Here is a 25048-nt window from a genome sequence, read left to right as displayed (position 1 = left end):
GCTACCCCTGTGTAAGGGGGTAAAAGCCTTTGGTATATGTATGTATGTATGTATATGTATATATATATATATATATATATATATATATACATATATATATATATATATATATATATATATATATATACTCCCTTGCTCAATAAGTAATGAGAAAATGTCAGGCGAGATATTAAATATGATTTGATCAAAATATCACTTCATGGTGAAGTACACATACATATATTTTATAAAATGACTAACTGGCAACTTTCTATATTTGTAGGTCTGATTGCAGCGGTGAATGTGGTGGAACCAGTCTGTTTTGGTTTGCCAATCTGTGAACACTTGTCAAGATGCAGGGAAACATGGAGCAATGTTACACCATCAAATTTTGTGTTAACCTCTTCACTCCGGGGCACATCGCACGTCTGGCAGCATTAGCTGCCCAACGTGCGATGTTGCATCATAATAATCGCATTATAAAAAATAAAGTCAGTGCTCATCGTTTGTTCTCTTTCACCCGTGTATTTTGATAACCATAGAAAATATGATGAAGCCAGTTTAGAGAGAATGGAAGTTATGTAGGTACGACTACAATAAATATAATCAAGATGCCGACGTCGGCATCATCGAGTACCCACTTGCTCCTCATGCCGCCTACGTAGGCGTCACTGTATGGAAGTGGTTAAACTTAAGAAAATCATACAAGAAGCTTATGGAATGTTAAGAAGGCCTATGGAGATGAACAGATGAGCCAAGCAAGTTTCTATCGGTGGTTTAACAGATTTCCTGAAGGAAATGAACAGGTTGAGGATAAACCCGGATCTGGAGCACCGAAAAGTGCACGCAAGGAGGAAAACATTGAGGAAGTGCAAAGGTTAGTGATGCAAGACTGTCAAATATCTGTGAGGATGAAATCTGAAGCTGTTGGTATTAGTATTGGCACAATAGAGACATTCCCTGTGGTGGGGGAAAAGAATACTGCCACCAAGTATCCCACTTGGATCGTAAGAGGCGAGAAGAAAGGGACGGGGAGTGGGACTAGGCATCCTTCTCCCTGTAGCCCCACGGGGCATATATCCTAAAAACAAAAGTGAAGGCATAAGGGGTGCTGGAGGACCTCAGACCAGCACCCTAAGGTTTGGGTCTTTTAATGTGCGTGGATGTGGTACAGATGAGAGTAAAAGGGAAGAGATAGGTAGTATGTTTGTGAGAAGAAAGATGGATGTGTTGGCTTTGAGTGAAACTAAGTTGAAAGGGAAGGGTGAGTGTAAGTTTGGGAGTGTAAGTGGGAGGTTATCAGGAGTGAAGAGAGGGCAAGGGAGGGAAGGGGTGGCTATTCTAGTAAGTGAGGAGATAGGCAAACAGGTAGTGGAGTGGAAGGAGGTTTCCTCAAGGATAATGTGGATGAAGGTGAAACTGGGAAAGGAGATGTGGGTCTTTGTAAGTGCATATGGGCCTGGCAGTGAGAAGAGCATGGAAGAAAGGGAGGCCTTTTGGATAGATTTAAATGAGTGCATAGAGGGTTTAGGAAGAAATGTCAATGTAATAGTACTGGGAGACCTTAATGCTAGGGTGGGAAATGGTCCAATCGATGGAGTGGTTGGGAAGTGTGGAGTTCCAGGAAAGAATCGTAGTGGAGAGTTGATGGTGGAAATGTGTCTAGAAAGAGAGTTGATGATAGCAAATACAGTGTTTTGGAAGAAAGTCAAGCATAAGTACACATGGGAGAGGGTGGTGGAGGGAAGTGTGGTAGATAGAGCGCTAATGGATTATGTAGTGGTAAATAGGATTATGATAGGAACAGTTAAGGGGGTACGCGACACCTGGAGGTCATTTTCTAAAATATTTAGAGTAAAGAGCAGAAACTTCTCAGGTAAATAGGTATCCATATTGCCTACATTTTAGGTGAAGCAGAATGATGTATGTACACATGTACACATGTACACATGTACGTATACCAGTAGCAACATTTACAAGTGCACAGCACCATAATACGTGGACCAATTTGTTTTATATTTTGGCTATGATTAGTCAGTAGGCACACCTAGGGCCGGTCATTGAGTAATTGAACAATTTCCTTTATACTTTTGCATACAGGCATTTCAATTTTAATGTCTGGCAAAAATCGTGAAAAATACAATTTCTTTGCTCGTTTCCATTATTACTCCAAACTCTTTCATCCTATTCAAAATATTCGAATGATCGGCCCTAGCAATTACTAAAAGTAATATTCCCAGTAAGTTTCATTTAAATCTGATGTATATTAGATTTTTTATGATTAAAAAAAATAGAAAAATATCGAACGGAGATATGGCAACTTGAAATATGAATATATCTGTAACTTGCTTATAGTTTCACCAATTTGACTGATTTTTTCATGGCTTAATTCTTATTATATATTAAGTACAGTAAAAATTATCAACATATTTTAATTATAAGTACTTTAAATACTGAAAAACTAAAGTATAAGTATGTCACAGTAGTGACGACGCACAGACGACAACATCATATAATTTGCTTTTTTGCACCTTTGGCGGTTTCTTCATATGAAACCTCTCTGCTGGGGGTCTTCAGGGTATCTAAATCATTGGAAAGAGGTTTATTTTCCAGTAGTGGGCGCCTTCTCTTTCCTCATCAGATTCCCCTCGCCAATCTATGTTGGTAGGGCACCCCCTCCAGAATCATATGATGTCCCTTCTTCTTTCTTCTTCCTGTATAGCCTTGATCTTTTTCCTCTTGCTTTCTTCTTTGGATTTAATCTTCCTCTTTGAATTGTTTAGTCTAATGTTGTCCTTTACCTCTGTCACCGTCACAGAGGTGCAGGTGAGGGCGGTGGTGGAGTGAGAGGTGGTGAGATCTTTAGTCGTCTTTGACTGCTTGCCATCTTCAACTGCTGTTTTTTGTCATTGTGATGTTCTTTTGTTCTTTTTGCTACCCATGATGACTGTACTAAAGAGTAATATGTACTAGCTAAAGTAATAGATTGCAATGAGAGCTCATGAGACATGCGTACTTCCCTTTTCAGAGCTAGCCGGGAACTAACGCTTAGTTTCGCACAAAGTTGGCGAAATATTCTCCCTCCACCTTCCTCCCTTCCCCTCCACAATCGTATTGGCCGTTGATACACTGGGCAAGTGTAAATTCAATCAAATTTCAACGTTATTCGCTGCGCCTGAAGGTCCTAAGTGGCACGCCTCCCTCTAGTGTGGGTTGCGCCTTTAAATCTGTCCCTTTAAACCTCACCCAGGACCTTTAAATTGCGCGCGGCTGGAAAATTATTTGTCGAGATTTATTTCTAAGTGGTATACAAACATTTTGAACACAGTTTTGAAAAATATCATATCTTGACCAAATTCACCCCCCCAGGTGTCGCGTACCCCCTTAAGGATGTACATGTGCTAAGGGGAGAGGGTGGGGAAATATCAGATCATTTTTTGGTGGAAGGTAAGTTGAGAGTGGAGGATAGATGGAGAAAGAGGAAAGGGACAAAAGGTAGGGAGGTTCTTAGAGTGAACTCCTTGAATGAAAAGGAAAAGGAGAAGGAGTACGAAAAGAAGCTGAAGGAGGAGTGGGAGGGAGTAAAGGATGGAGCAGAGATGGGTGTGGAGGAGGAATGGGGATGGTTCAAGGAGGGAGTCACAAAGTGTGCAAAGATGGTGTGTGGAACAAGAAGGACAGGGGGAAATAGAAGAAAGGGTAGTGAATGGTGGGATGAGGAAACAAAGAAGGTTGTAGAAGAGAAGAAGCGAGCATTCACAGATTGGTTACAAAAGAGGACGGGGGAGTCATATGAGAGGTACAAAGAAAAGAAAAGAGAAGTAAAGCAAAAGGTAAAGGAGGCAAAGAGGAGAGCAGATGTGAAATGGGGTAAGAGTATGACAGAAAATTTTGAAAGTAATAAAAAGATGTTTTGGAAAGAAATTAAGAGAGGAAGAGGAGGCGAATCAAGTAGAGAAGAAAAGGTAAAAGGTGCAGATGGAGAGATGCTAACGAAAGAGACAGGTGTAAGAGGAAGATGGGCAAAATATTTTAGGGAGTTGCTAAATGTGAAGGAGGATAGGGAAGGAAAGATAGCTGCAGTGGGAAATGAGAAGAAAATGAGTGATGAGTGAGGAGAATGGAGGAGAAATAAGGAAGGATGAGGTGAAGGCAGTTGTTAAGATGATGAAAGCAGGTAAGGCACCTGGTCTGGATGGATGCCATGCGGAATGTCTGAAAAAGGGAGGTTCAGTGATGGTGGACTGGTTGGTGAGGTTATTTAATGTTTGCTGAAGAGAGGGTAGAGTACCGGAGGACTGGAGAAGTGCCTGCATAGTTCCTCTTTACAAGGGAAAAGGGGACAAGTGTGAATGTAGTAGTTTCAGAGGGATTAGCCTGTTAAGTGTAGTAGGGAAGGCTTATGGGAGGATCTTGATTGAGAGGATTAGGAGAGGAACAGAAGGAGTAATTGGTGAGGAACAGGGTGGATTTAGGACAGGTAGAGGTTGTGTAGATCAGATCTTTGTGGTAAGACAGATATGTGAGAAAGCTATAGGAAAGGGGAAGGATGTTTTTTGGGCTTTTATGGATCTGGAAAAGGCTTATGATAGGGTAGACAGAAAGGCACTGTGGGAGGTTATGTAGATTTATGGGATAGGAGGAAAGCTTTTGGGAGCTGTCAAGAGTTTTTATGAGAGTAGTAGAGCTTGTGTCAGGATTAGAAATGGAGAGAGTGAGTGGTTTGAAGTAAAGGTGGGACTTCGTCAAGGATGCGTTATGTCGCCCTGGCTGTTCAACTTATACATGGATGGGGTGGTGCGAGAGGTGAATGCTAGGGTAGTTGGTCAGGGATTGGAGATGGTTAAAGAAAATGGAGAAAAGTGGGAGGTGAGCCAGCTGTTGTTTGCGGACGACACTGCGCTTGTGGCAGGATCGGAGGAGGGTTTGAGGAAGTTGGTGACAGAGTTTGGGAGAGTATGTGATAGAAGAAAGCTAAAGATAATTGTGGGTAAAAGTAAGGTGATGAGATGTACAAGGGGTGAAAGTGGCAGTAGACTGGAAGTGAACATTAAGGGAGAGCGACTGGAGGAAGTGGATAGTTTTAGATACTTGGGTGCAAGTGTAGCAGGAAAAGGTGGAGTGAAGGTGGAGGTAGAATGTAGATTGAGAGAAGTGAGTAAATGCCTTGGTGGATTAAAGAGTGTAATGAGGAATAGACATTTAGGAATGGATGCTAAGAGGAGACTGTATGAAGGAGTGATTGTGCCAACAGCACTGTATGGGGCAGAAACGTGGCACATAAGAGAAGAAGAGAGGAGTTTGAATGTGTTTGAGATGAGGTGTCTGAGAAGTATGGTGGGGGTTACTAGGCTGGATAGAGTGAGAAATGAGGAGGTGAGGAGGAGAACAGGGGTGAAAAAGGAGCTGGGAGATAGGGTTGATGAAAGAATATTAGGATGGTTTGGACACATGGAAAGAATGAGTGAAGAAAGACTAGTAAAAGAGGTATGGAAGGCAGATGTGGAGGGAGTGAACATGAGGGGACGTCCTAGGATGAGGTGGATGGATGGGGTGAAGGGGGCTTTGGGGAAGAGGGGAATGTCTGTTGAGGAAGGAAGGGAGAGGACGGAAGACAGAGGTGAGTGGAGAATGGTTGTATATGGATGATGTGTGATTGCATGAGGAGGAATGGGTGGGGTGGGGTGTGTGGGTAGTATGTGTGAGTAAATTTTGACGTAGCCCGAAGGGATTTCTCCCCGTCCTCTCCTTATATCCAAGGGGGGACGGAGAGGGGGGGTCGCCGATTAAATGAAGCGGCCTTGCTGTGGATGTGCTGTGTCTTGCGACACTGCTTCTGACCCAGGGCGGTGGGCAAGGTGCAGGGATGACCCGTCATCCAGGAGGTGCTCGGATGAGAGGGAGGGTGGGAGGGGTGTAGAGTGTATTTAGGGATGTAATGGGTGGGAGTGTTTTTATGCCTTTCCCTTTTTGGCTACCTCCTTTGAAAGGGGGAAAAAGCCTTGGTATATGTATGTACAATAGAGACAGTTCTGACCGAAGATCTGAAGCTCCACAAAGTCTGTGCAAAGTTCATGCCAAAGATCCTCTCCGACAACCAGAGGCAGTTTCGTGTGGAATGTTGCACTGACATTCTCGAAATGATAGAGGCTGATTCAGGTTTCCTGAATAAGGTAGTGACTTGCGACGAGAGTTGGGTGTTCACCTACGACCCTGAGAGCAAACGTCAGAGTAATCAGTGGAAGCAAGCGACCTTCCCTAGACCCAAAAAGGCAAAGATGAGAAGGCCATGATCATTTCTTTCTTTGGCTCCCAGGGGCTCATTCATGTTGAATGGGTTCCTCAGGGTCAAACCGCCAATAAGGAATATTACCTTACTGTTCTGAAAAGGTTCAGGGAGAAGATGAGGAAGAAGAGGCCTCAGCAGTGGAAGAGTGGTCAGTTCCACCAGGACAATACCCCATGCCACAAGTCAACGCTGGTGACCACCTGGATGGCCGACAGGGGAATGAAAGTGGTACAACACCCACCCTACATCCCTGACCAAGGATCCTTGCAACTTCTTCCTGTTCCCATGCATGAAAGACAGCCTCAGGAGAACCAGATTCCAGTCAACAGAGGAGCTGAAAGAGGGATCGGAAAATTACCTGAAGGGACTACTGAAAAAGGACTTTGAGGTCTTCCAGGATTGGGAAAGATGCATGCAGAAGTGTGTATATGCGAGAGGCAATTATTTTGAAGGAGACAGTTTTGTAAGCTTATGAAAATAGTGTCTCTCCTGACATTTTCTCATTACTTATTGAGCAAGGGAGTATATATACATATGTATATGTATATACATGTATGCATATATATATGTATATGTACTATATGCATATATATGTACATATACATATACATATATATATATATCTCTACCGGGTATATATATATATATACAGTCAAACCTCGAAAGCCCGGACCCTCGTATGACCGGTCGAAATGAACAAAGGGCGGACTTTTCAAGCAAAGTTCCCTATTTGTCCAGTAGATGGCAGCGACGGCCATACACGTGTACTCAAACCCGGCCCAGTCAAGCCGCCACCAGGGCTGCCGTTTCATAGAATTTTGTACCAAAACGTAGTAAAATAGCGGCATGTGACAACTGCACAAGGACATGAGGAAATTTTTTCTACATATCAGCGGGCTGTTAAAAACATTCAAAAACTCAAACTTTTGTTTAAAAATCATAGAACTACTTATCAAATAATAAATGGTACATCAAAATGTGACTTTTATTGGTAATTGTGTTACTTATAAAATATTATACCCCAAAAGATAAGTTTTTACCGTGTAGAAAAAATTCTATGCTAAAGTTTCAGCTTTCTTTTAGCAATAATAATAATAAAAAAAAAATTATATCTTACTGAATATGTTAGGGCATGGGGGCCTTATATACAGTACATTCAAAAACAAAAAACTAGAACCACCATTTTGTCAAAGTTTGACAAGTATATCTTGCTATGAAAGTCTGCACACGCCCGAGAAAAATGTATGCCCCGGTATGGCAACACTCCCATTCTACACGGCAGTGTAGAAAATGCAGCAACCCTGGCCGCCACCACTGTCCCATGTGCATACCTTCTGATATTTACAGTGTACGTAATAAAAAATACAGTAGAGTACACTGTATATACAGTACATTTACATGCCTGTATTACAGTTATTATTACAGAATTATTAGTATTATAGCATTATTATTACAGTATTGTTATTATTACAGTGTTAGAGTATTATTCTTATGTATTTCTATGCCATATCATACAGTACCTATACGTATACCGCTATGAAAATTTACGGGTGTTAGGGCAATATTTTCCATGACCGGATGTTTGGCATGACCGGACCACCCTTCCCCCCAATTAGTCCGGGCTTTCGAGGTTCGACTATATATATTATACATATATATATATATATATATATATATATATATATATCATATATGATATACAGGTAGTCGTCGACTTACGACCTATGCGACTTACGACTGATCGACTTTACGACCACGAGATAGTGCAATAATATTTAACATTTAATAGAGTAATAGAATTGCAATGTTATGCCTGGCAGTGCAGTACAATTACTTTGCACGCCACGAGACGCAAGTACGACAATTTTGGCAGGCTGCCGGCAGCGTCAGCATTTCAGCCAGCTAAATATTCTTTCATTTTGTTTGTTTGAAGTAAAATGTTTCCTAATTTTGCATTGCATTTTGTATTTTTATATATTTTGCAATTAATAAAATGTAACAGTAAAACTTTTTTTTATGCCTAGGCTAGTTTGTTGTCGATAACAATATGTTCGGTACAGTACGTAAACGAAAAGAATGTGTTTTGAAATAAAATTTTACCTTACATTTTGTATTTTTATATGTTTTGCAATTAATAAAATGTAACAGTAAAACTTTTTTATGCTTAGTCTGTTGTCGATAACAATATGTTCGGTACAGCATTTTGTATTTTTATGTTTTGCGATTAATAAAATGTAACAGTAAACTTTGTTTATGCTCTGTTGTCGATATTTTCGGTATAGTACGTAAACGAAAAGAATGTGTTTTGAAATAGAAATTTTCCTAATTGTGCCTTGCAATGATTTTAATTTAACAAACAAAAAAGTAGTTGTAGGTCAAAGATGACAGGACTTTATTCAGTATGCGTAGGCCTAGGCTGCGTTTCCTAACAAAAATTATAAAAAGTTAATGAATATTAAAGAACGTAGCTCAAAGATAATACGATTTTATTCAGTATGCATACGTTTCCTTAACCCCTTCCATACGGTGCCGCACATGTAGGCGTCATGGACTTAGATCTCGGTGGCAGCAGCCAATGCCAGCCGTACGACGTGTCGTATTAATACTCGCATCATAAAATATAGTCACCGCTTATATCGATCGTTCTCTCTTCACCCGTGAATTTTGATAACCATAGAAAATGCGATTACAAAAGAATTAGAAAGAATGTCATTATGGAGGGGCGACTACAATAAATATAATCAAGACGCCGATATGGCAGCCTCGCGAATACACTCGCTCCCCATGACGCCTACGTGTGCGGCACCGTATGGAAGGGGTTAAGAAAGTCTGGTGGTAAAATAATAAAAATTTTGAAAAATACAGTATCTAATATCATAGGTCAAAGATGATAGGTTTTTATTCAGTATGCTTAGGCCTAAGCTACGTTTCCCAAAGAAAATCAGATAAAATTATAAAAAGGTTAAAAATACTATACAACATAGTTCAAAGATGCTAAGATTATTTCAGTATGTTAAATATAATATACAAAACATATATACAGTAACAAAAATAATATATAAAGGGTAATATATACTGTATATATATAAAATCCGACTTGCGTCCAGATCGACTTACGACCTGTCTGTCGGAACCGAACTCAGTCGTAAGTCGACGACTACCTGTACATACATAAGTAATTTAGACAAATGATTTGGATGATGGAGAACATAAACACAGGGGAAGGCACGGAACCCTAAACACTCTAACAGTTTGTTCGCGTAGAACTTCTTCTGAAGAAGTTCTATGTGAACGAAACGTTTGAGTGTTTAGGGTTCTGTGCCTTCCCCTGTGTTTATGTTCTCCATCATCCAAACCATATGTATATATATTCATTACATATATATATATATATATATATATATATATATATATATATATATATATATACACACACACACACTAAAGGCTTCCCCCCCCTTATATGGGAGGTAGCCAAGTCAAAAGGCATGCACCCACTCCACTCCCATCCACCACCCTTGTCTCCCTCTCATCTTAACTCCTTGTGGATGGTCATCTCTGTCTCCTGCCTTTCATAAATATCATCCTAAAATATCCTTTTTAAAATACTGAATTAGTCAAAATATATATGCATACATAAAATTTACCTCAAATCTGGCTTTCTTATTAGTGGGTCCTCCTTGGTTAGTATTTCTATCTTTCTTCTTCTGAGCCTCTTGATGAAGGAGTACAGCTGGAGGTAAAACTTGGCACAACTTATACCACCCTCCATCATTAACCAAATCATGTCCTCCAGTAAAGAGGTGAGGGTATTGTGATAGATATGTCAATATAATACCCCGAATATGTTCTTTCCTCCCCAGTCTGTAATATCAGAATGTTCAAAATTAATCATTGTAGAGAGATCTGGAGACAGAGTGCATGTACATCATGACTGAACACCCTGATGGAGGTGAGGATGTTAATGGGACCTGAGGAAGAATGAAACAGAGGTGCTTCTCTCAAGCATCCAGCTTTCAGAACAACACAACGAGAAAGAAGATAATAACTCACCCATTGTCCCGGAAGAGATCATTCCAGTGCTGGACGATGTACTTATAGATATCCAGTTCCCAATGGAAGAATCCCTTTTTATGTCTAGCAGGGTTCTTCACATGAAGGTTGTACAGTGTGAGTAGTAGTAACTGTGTTCTGAAAATCAGAATATCAAACAGAAAATTAAAGAAATACTTCTCTGGAAGTAACCACTCTCACTGGTATAAATAGCCAACATTCCTAAGTCTATGTCTTAACTCCTCACAAAGATGGAAAAGAAAAGAAGATACAAAGGTTTAAAGAAATAGTACAACAGCAGGTAGAGGAAAATGCTAAAAGGTAATACGGGTAATTACAGAAAAGGAAAACTTGGTAAGAGACACAGTGGATAAAAAAAAAAAGTGCATTGCAGTTTATGGTATTAAAGAAAAACATATGTACAAATACCAAAAGAAGTGCATTGCAGTTTATGGTATTAAAGAAAAACATATGTACAAATACCAAAAAGAAAAAGAAGAGAAATTGCAAAGGAAATTCTGAAAAAGGTTCAAGAAGAGGGACAAGAATTGCTCAAAGTAATTGAGGTGTATAGAATGAGACAATACTCTAGAGGAAAACACTATAGGCCACTAAGAATCAAACTAAGGACTCAAATGATAGCTGAAGAGGTACTATCAAAAGCAGCAATGCTGGCAAATAGTGAAAATTATAAAAATGTATGGATAAAAAAGGGAATGAGCAATGAGGAAATTGAGAAAGAAAAGAAAGGAGACTAAAAAAGTTTTTTTTTTTTTTTTTTTTTGGAGAGTACTGGACCTGAGGCTGAGAAAATGGTACATTAAAAAAAAAAAAAAAAAGAAAAAGAAAAAAGAAACAAACCAAAAGAGAAGAAAAAATAAAAAATAACATATACATAGACGGTATGATTTCTGGAATAGACGAATTAAACGACTACCTTTTAATAGAGAAACCAGATATAATGGAAATTTTGAAGAGAAAATTAAAAGGTTTACTACCATCAAATACTGTAGAACGAGTTCTATACAACCATTGGATGAAAAATAGAACAGAGAAACAGGGTGAAGTCATGATTTTGACTAAGAAAGGTTTAAATGTAACAAAGATAACAGAAGAAAAAAATAATTTGGAATTGATTAAGATTAAAGTTGAAAAAAGAAATATGAAAAGTAGAAAATTGATAGCAATATATTTGCCCTCAGAAAACACAAGCTTGGACAGATAGTGATCATTCCAAAATACTAGAAGACACAAAGAATGCATTAATTGAATTATTGAAAGAAGGAGGAAGGATAGCAATTATGGGTGATTTTAATTCAAAAGAAATATTTTGGGAAGAAATGACAGTGAAAGGTGGAGAAGAACTTTGGGGAAATATTCTACTGGATATGACCATTGAATACACATTGACTCAATGGGTGAAGGAAAATACCTGATATAGAAACAGTGAGGGACCATCGAGATTAGATTTATTATTTACATCAGAGCCTGAAATCGTGGATAAAACAGAATAAAAGACACCAATTGGGAAGAGTGACCACATACTAACAGAGTTTGAACTAAAAGAACAAATTGATGTGAGAAGAAATGGGAAATATAGAAAAGGAAGAATGTACAATAAAACATATTTTGAAAAACTTAGACAATTTTTTCAAAATGCTAAGTAGGCAAAAACTTTAAATGAAGACAAAATTATGAAAGACAAATGGAACATGTCAAAAGAAAAATACGAGGGAACAGATAAATATCAAAGAAAAAACAAAAATGGGCATACATAAAGTTTTGGTATAACAAAAAGTGTAGTGAGGCTAAAGACAGAAGAGACAAAGCCTGGAAGATATGGAAAGACAAAAAAAGGCAAACATTCCTAGACTTGCAAAAAGCCTTTGACAAAGTACCACACAGAAAACTACTAAAAAAACTGGAACACATAGGAGGAATACAGGGAAACCTACTAAAATGGATAGAGGACTTTCTGACTGGTAGAAAGATGAGAGTAGTGCTCAGAGAAAAATATTCAGACTGGAAAGAGGTGATCAGTGGAGTACCGCAAGGATCTGTGCTGGCACCAATAATGTTTGCTATCTATATGAATGACATGGATGAGGACGTGAACTGCTACATGAGCTTCTTTGCCGATGACACCAAACTGCTAAGGAAAATAGAAACTGATGAGGACTGTGAAGCACTGCAAGAAGACCTAAATAGGGTATGGAACTGGAGTCAGAAATGGGAAGTGGACTTTAATACGAAGAAGTGTAGCATAATGGAGTTTGGAAAAAGCAAAAACAGAATATCAGGAAAATATACAATTGGAACCAAAGAAGTAAAGAAAGTAGGATCCGAAAAAGATTTGGGAGTAATTATCACGAACGACTTGTCCTATGATATACAGATTAACAAAATTGTCGGGAAGACTTACAACTTGCTAAGATCAATAAAAGTGGCGTTTACATACTTGGACGAAGACATGATGAAAAAAATATTGGTTACATTGATAAGGCCTAGATTAGAGTATGCAGCGACATTGTGGTCCCCCAGTACCAAAAAGAATATAAAGAAAATAGAAAGAATCCAAAGAGCAGCTACAAAAATGGCACCTGCACTTGCAAACCTATCATACGAAGAGAGATTGGCTAAACTGGAGTTACCGACACTGGAGCAAAGAAGAGAGAGAGGTGACCTATTGACCATCTACAGAATCATGAAAGGCACAGAGGTACTCGATAGTGAGAACTTACTTAACTGGGACAAAAGAAACACAAGAGGACATGGAAAGAAAATAAAAAAACATAGCTATAGAAGAGAACTGAAGAAAAACAGTTTTCCTCATAGAGTTTTGGACACTTGGAACAAACTGGACAATGAAATAGTATGCGCAAAAACCATTCATGAGTTTAAAAACAAACTAGACACTGCAAGATACAAAGGCGGGACAACACGAGCATAGCTCCCCTTCCCGCAAAATACAACTAGGTAAATACAACTAGGTAAAATACATCAAACTAAGAAATAAATATGTAAAAATGTGCAGAGAAGAAAAAAGAAACTATGATAAAACATAATAGAAAAATGTAAAGACCAACCTACAATATTCTACAGGTATGTAGATGATAAACTAAACGACAAATACAAAATATTGAAACTGCGTGAAGAAAATAATGAACACATAGATGATGTAGAAATGGCTGAAACTATAATCTAACATTTTAAATCTGTATTCACAATTTAAAGTTCACAAAATTGGGAGGAAGGACAGAGAGAAAGATCCCCCTAATGAAAGAAACAACAGTGACACAGAAAGAAATAATACATACAAAAAGACAAAGGCATAGAAACCACTCCCACACATTCCATCACCTACATACTCCACTCCCCTCTACCCTCCCTCTTATCTTGGCACCTCCTGGATGATGGGTCATCTCTGCAACTTGTCCAATGCCCTGGGTCAGAAGCTGTGTTGCAAGACACAGCACATCCACAGCAAGGCTGCCTCATTAATTTGGTGACCCCCCTCTCCATCCCCTCATGCAGAAAAGGAGAAGACAGGGAGAAGTCCCTTCGGGCTGTGTCAACTGTGTATTTCTCATACATACTCCCTCACCCCCCATCCCACACCCACCCACCACATGCATCACAGCATAATCCATATACAACCATTCTCCATTCACTCCTATCTTCTGTCCTCTCCTGTCCTTCCTCAACAGACATTCCCCTCTTTCCCAATGCCCCTTTTACTTCATTCATCCATCTCATCCTAGGTCGCCCCTTCATGTTCACTCTTTCCACCTCTAATCTTTCATCACTCATTCTTTCCATGTGTCCAAACCATCCTAACACTCTTTTATCAACCCCATCTCCCAACTCCCTTTCCACCTGCATAGAGCTGATGGCCAGGGGTGGTTGCTGCCGTTTGGCCCCCAACTCTTGGGGTTGGGGGGTGGTCCCACGACGTAGACCCAGTACTTCTAAGCTACCAGAAGAGGCTGGATGACCGCGTTGTGAACAGCTGCCCAGGATGTAACACTTCACCCCATACCATACAACACATAATGGAAGACTGCATTATACACAATCATGCACGCAAACAACACAACATACGCTCTATAAAGGCTTTGTGGGAAAACCCAGTTTCGGCTATGGCATTCCTTGGGGAGACGGGACTGCTCGGACAGACAGTCTAGGGAATGACAACAACAACAACAACAACTCCCTTTCCACCCCTGTTCTCCTCCTCACCTCCACATTTCTCACTCTATCTAGCCTAGTAACCCCTATAATACTTCTCAAGCATTTCATCTCAAACTGATATGGACAAAGGAGTGAATTATTACATGAATTTCTTTGCTGACAATGCTAAATTGCTCAAGAGAGTGAAAACAGAAGAAGATTGCAGATTGTTACAAGATGACCTACATAAAGTATGGGAATGGAGTCAGAAATACGAAATGAATTTCAACATCAAGAAATGTAGCATAATGGAGTTCGGAAAAGGCAAAAATAGAGTTTCGGGAAAATATATGATTGGAGACAAAGAAGTAAAGAAAGTTAACTCAGAGAGGGACCTAGGAATAATCATCTCAAGTGACTTGACACCTGACAAACATGTAAACAAGATATTTGGAGAGACTTACAATTTGTTAAGATCAATGAAGGTGGCATTCGACTACATGGATGAAGAGATGGTTAAGAAATTAATTGTTACATTGATAAGACCGAAACTAGAATATGCTATATCAATGTGGGCACCTAGCACAAAGAAAAACACAAAGAAATTAGAAAGAATCCAAAGAGCGGCGACTAAGATGGCACCTACACTATCAAATTTGACATACGAACAAAGATTGGAGAAATTACAACTGACAATGTTAGAGCAGAGAAGGGAGAGAGGCAATTTGTTGACCATTTTCAGAACTATGAAAGGAATGGAAGTTCTTGATAGAGATGATCTATTAAAATGGGACAAAAGAGAAACAATAGGACACGCAACGAAACTAAAGAAAGACAGCTACAGAAGAGATCTGAAAAAGAACAGTTTCTCACACAGAATGATTGATGTCTGGAACAAATTGAACAGTGAAACAGTTAATGCCAGAACTATACACGAATTCAAAAGCAAATTGGATGTGGAGAGATACAAAAACGGGTCAAAACGAGCATAGCTCTAGTCCCTTAAAATACAACTAGGTAAATACTAGGTAAATAAATACATTCAAACTCGTTCTCTCTTCCTCTCTTATGTTCCATGTTTCTGCCCTGTACAGTGCTGTTGGCACAATCATTCCTTCATACAATCTCCCCTTAGCATCTATTACATAAGAACATAAGAATGAAGGAGACTGCAAGAGACCATAAGGCCTACACTAGGCAGCTCATATCCATCACCACCTGTCATCCCCATCCATAAAGTTGTCTAATCATTTCTTAAAGCAACTAATAGTTTCAGCGCTTACTACATGGTTAGTAAGTCTATTCCTTTCGTTGACCACCCTATTAGTAAACCAATTCTTGCCTATTTCCTTCTTAAATCTAAATTTGTCCAGTTTAAAACCATTACTGTGAGTTCTGCCCTGTTGTTTTAATATGATGACCTTGTTTGCATCACCCTTGTTAAAGCCTTTGATCCACTTGAACAACTCTATTTGATCACCCCACACTTTGCCTCTCTTCATAAGGCAAATTTCTGAGACTGGAATATGCACCAGTAGTACCATCCCCACATAAAATGAAGGATGCAAGAATGAGAGAATACAAAGGGCAGCAACCAAACTGGTCCCCAGCCTGGTAGATAAACCATACAAGGAAAGACTAAAAGCACTGTGTTTGCCAACCTTGAAGGATTGAAGTGAAAGAGGTGATATGAGTACACAGTGGATCCCATGTTGAACTCATGGGCAGGTGGTTATGAGTTTGATTTCTGGGACCCACTGCTGGTTTCCTGCATTGGTTCCGAACATCCCTGGCCAGGTGGGGAGGCAACCCAAACATCAGCCTAAAACACCCAAAGACTTTTCAATAACTGACATGGCTTGCCCTACCAGAGGTTTCTCACTTCCCACTTCATGGGATTAGGATGGTGAGTTTTTTAATCAGGTCACTAAAGGGGATATATTGCATTGGCAGAGGAGATCTCTTGATTAAGGATGGGAGGGATTTAAAAGGTCATATGAACAAATTAACACTAGGGTTCATCAAATGAGATCTCGGGACTCGAGATCTCGTCATTCCCTTAGAATTTTCTGAGATTCTCAAAGTCCATTTTGTTGTACATTAGTCTTCCTTTTTTGTGTTTATTTTTTCTCACATCAATTTGTTCTTTTAGTCTGAACTCTATTAGTATGTGATCACTCTTCCCAATTGGTGTCTTGTATTCCATTTTATCCACAACTTTAGGCTCTGATTAAATATTAAATCTAGTCTCAATGGTTCTTCATTATTTTTATATCTGGTATTTTCCCTCACCCACTGAGTCATTGTGTATTCAATGGTCATATCCAAAAGCATATTTCCCCCTCCACCTTTCACTGTCATCTCTTCCCAACATATTTCTTTAGAGTTAAGTCAACCATAATTACTATGTTTCCTCCTTCTTTTAGTAGTTCATTAAATGCATGCTTTGTATCTTCAACATTTTGGAATGGTCACCCTCTGTCCAAGAATAAGTTTTTGGGGGCACATACCGGTATATTACTAAAAAAATTATACTTTTCATGTTGCTGTTTTTAACTTTTATTATAACCAATTCCACATTATTTTTTCCTTCTGTTATCTCCTTGTAGCCCCACAGGGGACATTCCTAAACAAAAAAGAGAAGGCATAAGAGGGTCTGGAAGTTCTCGGACCAACACCCTAAGGTTTGGGTTTTTTAATGTGCGTGGATGTGGTACAGATGAGAGTAAAAGGGAAGAGATAGGTAGTATGTTTGTGAGAAGAAAGATGGATGTGTTGGCTTTGAGTGAAACTAAGTTGAAAGGGAAGGGTGAGTGTAAGTTTGAGAGTGTAAGTGGGAGGTTATCAGGAGTGAAGAGAGGGCAAGGGAGGGAAGGGGTGGCTATTCTAGTAAGTGAAGAGATAGGTAAACGGGTAGTGGAGTGGAAGGAGGTTTCCTCAAGGATAATGTGGATGAAGGTGAAACTGGGAAAGGAGATGTGGGTCTTTGTAAGTGCATATGGGCCTGGCAGTGAGAAGAGTGTAGAAGAAAGGGAGGCCTTTTGGATAGATTTAAATGAGTGCATAGAGGATTTAGGAAGAAATGTCAATGTAATAGTACTGGGAGACCTTAATGCTAGGGTAGGAAATGGTCCAATCGATGGAGTGGTTGGGAAATGTGGAGTTCCAGGAAAGAATCGTAGTGGAGAGTTGATGGTGGAAATGTGTCTAGAAAGAGAGTTGATGATAGCAAATACAGTGTTTTGGAAGAAAGTCAAGCATAAGTACACATGGGAGAGGGTGGTGGAGGGAAGTGTGGTAGATAGAGCGCTAATGGATTATGTAGTGGTAAATAGGATTATGATAGGAACAGTTAAGGATGTACATGTGCTAAGGGGAGAGGGTGGGGGAATATCAGATCATTTTTTGGTGGAAGGTAAGTTGAGAGTGGAGGATAGATGGAGAAAGAGGAAAGGGACAAAAGGTAGGGAGGTTCTTAGAGTGAACTCTGAATGAAAAGGAAAAGGAGAAGGAGTACGGAAAGAAGCTGAAGGAGGAGTGGGAGGGAGTAAAGGATAGAGTAGAGCTGGGTGTGGAGGAGGAATGGGGATGGTTCAAGGAGGGAGTCATAAAGTGTGCAAGGATGGTGTGTGGAACAAGAAGGACAGGGGGAAATAAAAGAAAGGGTAGTGAATGGTGGGATGAGGAAACAAAGAAGGTTGTAGAAGAGAAGCGAGCTTTCACAGATTGGTTACAAAATAGGACGAGGGAGTCATATGAGAGGTACAAAGAAAAGAAAAGAGAAGTAAAGCAAAAGGTAAAGGTTGCAAAGAGGAGAGCAGATGTGAAATGGGGTAAGAGTATGACAGAAAATTTTGAAAGTAATAAAAAGATGTTTTGGAAAGAAATTAAGAGAGGAAGAGGAGGCGAATCAAGTAGAGAAGAAAAGGTAAAAGGTGCAGATGGAGAAATGATAATGGAAGAGAAGGCAGTAAGGGGAAGATGGGCAGAATATTTTAGGGAGTTGCTAAATGTGAAGGAGGATAGGGAAGGAAAGATAGCTGCAGTGGGAAATGCGAAGAAAATGAGAGTGATGAGTGAGGAGAATGGAGGAGAAATAAGGAAGGATGAGGTGAAGGCAGTTGTTAAGATGATGAAAGCAGGAAGGCACCTGGTCTGGATGGATGCCATGCGGAATGTCTGAATAAAGGAGGTAGAGTGATGGTGGACTGGTTGGTCAGGTTATTTAATGTTTGCTGGAGAGAGGAGTAGAGTGCCGGAGGACTGGAGGAGTGCCTGTATAGTTCCACTTTACAAGGGAAAAGGGGACAAGTGTGAATGTAGTAATTTCAGAGGGATCAGCTTGTTGAGTGTTGTTGTTGTTGTTGTTGTTGTCGTTCCCTAGACTGTCTGTCCGAGCAGTCCCGTCTCCCCAAGGAAGGCCACAGCCGAGACTGGGTTTTCCCACAAATCCTTTATAGAGTGTATGTTGTGTTGTTTGCGTGCATGATTGTGTATAATGCAGTCTTCCATTATGTGTTGTATGGTATGGGGTGAAGTGTTACATCCTGGGCAGCTGTTCACAACACGGTCGTCCAGCCTCCTCTGGTAGCTTAGAAGTGCTGGGTGGTGACCGCATCGCAGTCTGGCCAAGTGGACTCTGTCCTTACGTGGGAGAGAGGATTCAGAAGGGTGGATATCAGGGGGTCTGGCATGCAGCAGTGTGTTGTCTTTCAGTGTGTTAATGGAGCGGTGAGTGATATGATTATGAATATGTTTCCGGAGGCTGGTATTTGGTGGTTGTGGAGGAAGAGAAGAGAGTATCTTTGTGTAATAAAGGTCTTTGGGTGTAGTTTTAATGTTTCTTGGTGTGTGTGGGTGTTCTGCTATGTAGTGTAACGGGTGTGATGTGTTTGTGGTGGCTGCAGCAAGTGTTTGTGTGCCTCTCATGTCGAGGTGTTCCTTGACTTTGAGGACTTTTGTTTCATGGTGTAAATGGTCTGTAGGTGATGTATTTGTGCAGCCTGTAATTGTTTTTAGGGCTTTGTTTTGTATGATTTGAAGGGTGTTGTGGTGTGTCTCACTGAGATTAGGAGCCCATGCAGGACTCGCATAATTCATCACTGAGCGTATACATTGTTTGTATATTGTTATATTAGTTTCTTTGTTTTGTCCAAATGTTGTTCCAGTGATTGACTTAAGTGCGTTAAGTCTAGGTGTGCATTTGTTTTTTATGTTTGTGATGTGTTGTTTGAAAGACATGGATGTATCGTATGTTACACCAAGAATTTTCGGTGTGTTTGTGTGTGGTATTAGAGTGTTGTTGATGTAGAGATGAGGTATGTATTTGTGTTCTTTTGTCCAGTTGGTGAGAAGTGTTGCTGTAGATTTGGTTGGAGCTATTTTGAGTCTGTTTGTGATGAACCATGTGTTGAGTGTGTCAAGGTAAGGCTGGATTATTTCTGCAGCTTTGTCTGTGTTACGATGTGTGCATGTGATTGTTATGTCGTCTGCGTAAGAAGAGATTTGTATTTCTGAGGTGTCTGGCGTGGGTAAGTCATGCATGTATAGATTAAATAATGTGGGGGATAGAACTGAGCCCTGCGGTACTCCGTTCTTAATGTTTCTGATGTGCGATGATTGGCCATTATATGACACATGAGCATTCCTGCCTGCCAGATAATTGGCCAGCCATCTTTTGGTGTTATTGTGCATGTCTGTGTTATATATTTTATTTGTTAGGTTGTGGCGGGGGATAGCATCAAAATGGCGGGGGATAGCATCAAAAAATGTCAATGTAATAGTACTGGGAGACCTTAATGTGTAGTTGGGAAGGCTTATGGGAGGATCTTGATTGAGAGGATTAGGAGAGGAACAGAAGGAGTAATTGGTGAGGAACAGGGTGGATTTAGGACAGGTAGAGGTTGTGTAGATCAGATCTTTGTGGTAAGACAGATATGTGAGAAAGCTATAGGAAAGGGGAAGGATGTTTTTTGGGCTTTTATGGATCTGGAAAAGGCTTATGATAGGGTAGACAGAAAGACACTGTGGGAGGTTATGCAGATATACGGGATAGGAGGAAAGCTTCTCGGAGCTGTCAAGAGTTTTTATGAGAGTAGTAGAGCTTGTGTCAGGATTGGAAATGGAAAGAGTGAGTGGTTCGAGGTAAAGGTGGGACTTCGTCAGGGATGCGTTATGTCGCCCTGGCTGTTCAACTTATACATGGATGGGGTGGTGTGAGAGGTAAATGCAAGGGTAGTGGGCAAGGGATTGGAGATGGTTAAAGAAAATGGAGAAAAGTGGGAGGTGAGCCAGCTGTTGTTTGCGGACGACACTGCGCTTGTGGCAGGATCGGAGGAGGGATTGAGGAAGTTGGTGGCAGAGTTTGGGAGAGTATGTGATAGAAGAAAGCTAAAGATAATTGTGGGTAAAAGTAAGGTGATGAGATGTACAAGGGGTGAAAATGGCAGTAGACTGGAAATGAGCATTAAGGGAGAGCAACTGGAGGAAGTGGATAGTTTTAGATACTTGGGTGCAAATGTGGCAGGAAAAGGTGGAGTGAAGGTGGAGGTAGAATGTAGATTGAGAGAAGCGAGTAAATGACTTGGTGGATTAAAAAGTGTAATGAGGAATAGACATTTGGGAATGGATGATAAGAGGAGACTGTATGAAGGAGTGATTGTGCCAACAGCACTGTATGGGGCAGAAACATGGAACATAAGAGAGGAAGAGAGGAGTTTGAATGTGTTTGAGATGAGGTGTCTGAGAAGTATGATGGGGGTTACTAGGCTAGATAGAGTGAGAAATGAGGAGGTGAGGAGGAGAACAGGGGTGGAAAAGGAGCTGGGAGATAGGGTTGATGAAAGAATATTAGGATGGTTTGGACACATGGAAAGAATGAGTGAAGAAAGACTAGTAAAAGAGGTATGGAAGGCAGATGTGGAGGGAGTGAACATGAGGGGACGTCCTAGGATGAGGTGGATGGATGGGGTGAAGGGGGCTTTGGGGAAGAGGGGAATGTCTGTTGAGGAATGACGGGAGAGGACAGAAGACAGGGGTGAATGGAGAATGGTTGTATATGGATGATGTTGTGATTGCATGAGGCGGAATGGGCGGGGGTGGGGGGTGAGGTAGTATGTGTGAGCAAAATTTGACGCAGCCCGAAGGGATTTCTCCCCGTCCTCTCCTTTTATGCAATGGGGGGACGGAGAGGGGGGGTCGCCGATTTAATGAAGCGGCCTTTCTGTGGATGTGCTGTGTCTTGCGACACTGCTTCTGATCCAGGGCAGTGGACAAGGTGCAGGGATGACCCATCATTCAGGAGGTGCTCAGATAAGAGGGAGGGTGGAGGGGTGTGGAGTGTATTCAGGGATGGAATGAGTGGAAATGATTTTATGCCTTTTCCTTTTTGGCTACCTCCCTTGTAAGGGGGAAAAAGCCTTGGTATATGTATGTATGTATGTTATCTTTGTCACGTTTAAGCCTTTCTTAGTCAAAAACATGACTCCACCCTGTTTCTCCTTTCTATTTTTTATCCAATGGTTGTATAAACCTTGTCCCACAGTATTTGGTGGTAGTGGACCTTTTAATTTTGTCTCCACAATTCCCATTACATCCAGTTTCTCTTCTGCCAGATAGTTGTTTAATTTGTTTAGTCCTGAAATCATGCCATCTTTGTTGGTATACATTATTTTTCTTTTTTCTTTTCCTCCTCCATTTTTGTTTATTGCATTTCCTTTTTTTCTATACCATTTTCTCAGCCTCAGATTACTCAAAAAAAAAAAAAAAAAAAAAAAAAAAAAAAAAAAAAAATCAGTCTCTGTTCTTTTTCCTCATAGCTTTTTTTCATACATTTTTGTAATTTTCACTTTTTGCCAACTTTGCTGTTTTTGATAGTACTTCCGCTATCATTTGAGACCTTAGTTTAATTTTTAATGGTCTATTTTTTCTTTAGAGTATAGTCCCATTCTATGCACTTCTATTTCTTTTTCCATTACTTGTCCCTCCTCTTGTATCTCTTTCAGAATTTCTTTTGCAATTTCTTTCTCCTCTTTTTCTCTTGGGTATCTAGCTACATTATGTTTTTAATACCATAAACTACTATGCACTTTTACTATGCATTTTTTTATTCACTGTGTCTCTGACCCAATTCTTTTTTTCCTTACAGTTTCTTTTGCATTCTCTTCTACTTGTGGCTGTACAATTTAAAAGTTATTTTCTGGTTTTCTTGTTCCACTTTCCAGTGATTTTTAATTTTTTGGAGATCTGTCTCTTTTATTGTTTATCCAACTTTCTTGGTCACTGCTTGTATTTGTTCTTTTACTTATGACAGGGTAGATGGACTAAACATCTGGAAGAGAACAATATACTAAATCGTTTTCTCAAGAGTGCACTCTGTGAAAAGCATGACTCCTCCCCACAACCCAAAGAGTGTACCACACACGCCGACCACAGAGCCATCAACACCTTCGTCGCTGGGTCCCAAAGAAGAGGATAAACAATGAAAAAGAAAACCTGGTTTGTATTGTATGGGAGAGAAATCGTGGGTGTCCATAATTATCTCTCTGCAGTGCTAGTTAAATGTATTAAGACGCAATTAGCAAAAAATGAAGGAAAATAACGAAAAAAGTCTGACTTGAGCAACAACTGAGAATCAGAGCCATCTAGTGATGCCATGCCGAACCCTGATATAAACAAACTTTACAAGACTCCAGCAGCCACATGGGAATATCACAATGATGCTTTTTCTGGATTCAGTAAGTACGAAAGAAGGAGTTTAAGTTGAATCTTAGAGATGGAAAGGAAAATGAGCAAAAACAGGATACGGTTTGAGATTTCTGACCTGAGGAAAACTTGGATCTAAGAAATGAGATTATGGAAATGAAAAATGATATAAGAGAGTTGAAGAGTGATAATGAAGAGAATTAATGATACTACTAATAGCAAAAACTTAAAAAAAGAGGTAAACAACAAAAATACAAGAAATGACTGAAAAAATCGAAGAGAACTTAGGTGAGAAAAGTATCCAAAAGATTAAGAAATGGGAGAAAAACATTCAAAATAAAGAAATTGTTTTCAAAGAAATAGTCCAACAACAAATGCAGGAAAATGCAAAAGACACAATTATCCAAGTAATTAATGAAAAAGCAAATTGGGTCAGAGACACAGTGGATAGGAAAAAATGTATTGTGGTATATGTACTAAAAGAAAAACATGGTATGGCGAGGTACATGAGCGAAAAAGAAGAGAAAGAGACAGCAATAGTAATCCTAAAAGAAATTCAGGATGGAGACCAAGATGCACGGGAAGACATAGATGATGCATATAGAATTGGTCACTATTCTTAGGATAGAAATCGACCACTAAAGATAAAACAAAGATCACAAATGGTAGTATAAGACATATTTGAAAAAGTAGGTAACTTGGCAAGGAGTGAAAAGTACAATAAGATAAGTTAAAAAGAGAAATGAGTATTGAGGAATAAGAAAAAGAAAAGACACTAAGAGATGAAGCAAGGGAAAAAAACACGAAGAGAACAGACAGAAAGTGAGGAATTCTATTGGAGAGTAATTGACATGAGACTGAGGAAATGGTACATCAGAATGGGCAAACCAAAGACAGAAAAAAAAATGGAGAAAGAAGAAAATTGAAAGTGGCCTACACCAACATCAACGGATTAATTTCAGGACTGAATGAACTTAATGATTACCTGTTAGAAGAATAATCAGACATAATGGGAATTGTGGAGACTAAACTAAGGGGTGAAATACCATCCATTGATGTTGGACATGGACTATACAATTATTGGATTAAAAACAGAGACAAGAAACAGGGAGGAGGAATTTCTTGGCCTAGAAAAACTTAAATGTGACAAAAATTGTGATGACTTATGTGCCCCCCAAAAATGAACACTTGGAAAGAGAACGAGCATACAAAAATGCTAGAAGATACAAGGCAATCATTAAATGAGATACTAATGGGCAGGGGTAATCTGGTAATTATGGGGGACTTCAGTTGCAAAGAAATTTGTTGGGAGAACATGACAGTGAGAGGAGATTTGTGGGGTAATGTACTGCTGGATATGACCATGGAATATACAATGATTCAGTGGGTCAGTGAAAACAACAGATACAGAAAAAATGAGCCATCAAAACTAGATTTAATACTTACAACAGAACCTGAAATTGTGGATAAAATCCAATACAAGACACCAATTGAAAAGAGTGACCATATACTCACTGAGACTAAAATAAAGGAAGAAATATACATGGAGAGAAATGAAAAGCATAGGAAGGGAAGATTGATGTACAACAAAATGGACTTTGCAAAACTAAAGAAATTCTTCCAGAATGCAAACTGGGAAAAATTTTACATGGAAGAGACAAAAGTGGAAGAGAAATGGGATATATTGATGGATAATTACAATGAAGGGGTGAATAGGCATGTACCAAGACAGAAGCTAGAGAGAGTGTACATTAAATGCTGGTTCAACAACAGATGCAGTGCAGCAAAAGATTGAAGGGACAGAGCTTGGAAAAGATGGAGAAAAGATAAAAAAATAACTGGAAAATGGCAAGT

General features: G+C 39.7%; 1 protein-coding gene across 8 annotated transcripts in view; it reads right to left on the bottom strand.

Annotated features, from left to right (window-relative positions):
* LOC143020993 (uncharacterized) overlaps window positions 1-25048 on the bottom strand; it is a 99494-nt gene that overhangs the window by 57348 nt on the left and 17098 nt on the right. For 6 of the 8 annotated variants that reach the window (XM_076178072.1, XM_076178076.1, XM_076178073.1 and 3 more), the window contains 2 exons: window positions 10322-10459; window positions 9916-10132 (listed from right to left, as the gene is read on the bottom strand). In XM_076178072.1, the coding sequence (XP_076034187.1) occupies window positions 9916-10132; window positions 10322-10459 (355 nt within the window). Of the gene's footprint in view, window positions 1-6352; window positions 6564-9915; window positions 10133-10321; window positions 10460-16152; window positions 16279-25048 lie in introns of those variants that run through there. The other 2 variants (XM_076178074.1, XM_076178075.1) reach the window with 2 other exon arrangements.

Source organism: Oratosquilla oratoria, chromosome 41 (genome assembly GCF_046742065.1).
Source record: "Oratosquilla oratoria isolate Oo_2021 chromosome 41, ASM4674206v1, whole genome shotgun sequence".
Lineage (NCBI taxonomy): Eukaryota > Metazoa > Arthropoda > Malacostraca > Stomatopoda > Squillidae > Oratosquilla > Oratosquilla oratoria.
Note: the sequence above shows the minus strand (reverse complement) of the source record. Positions and strands in the feature narration are given on the sequence as shown.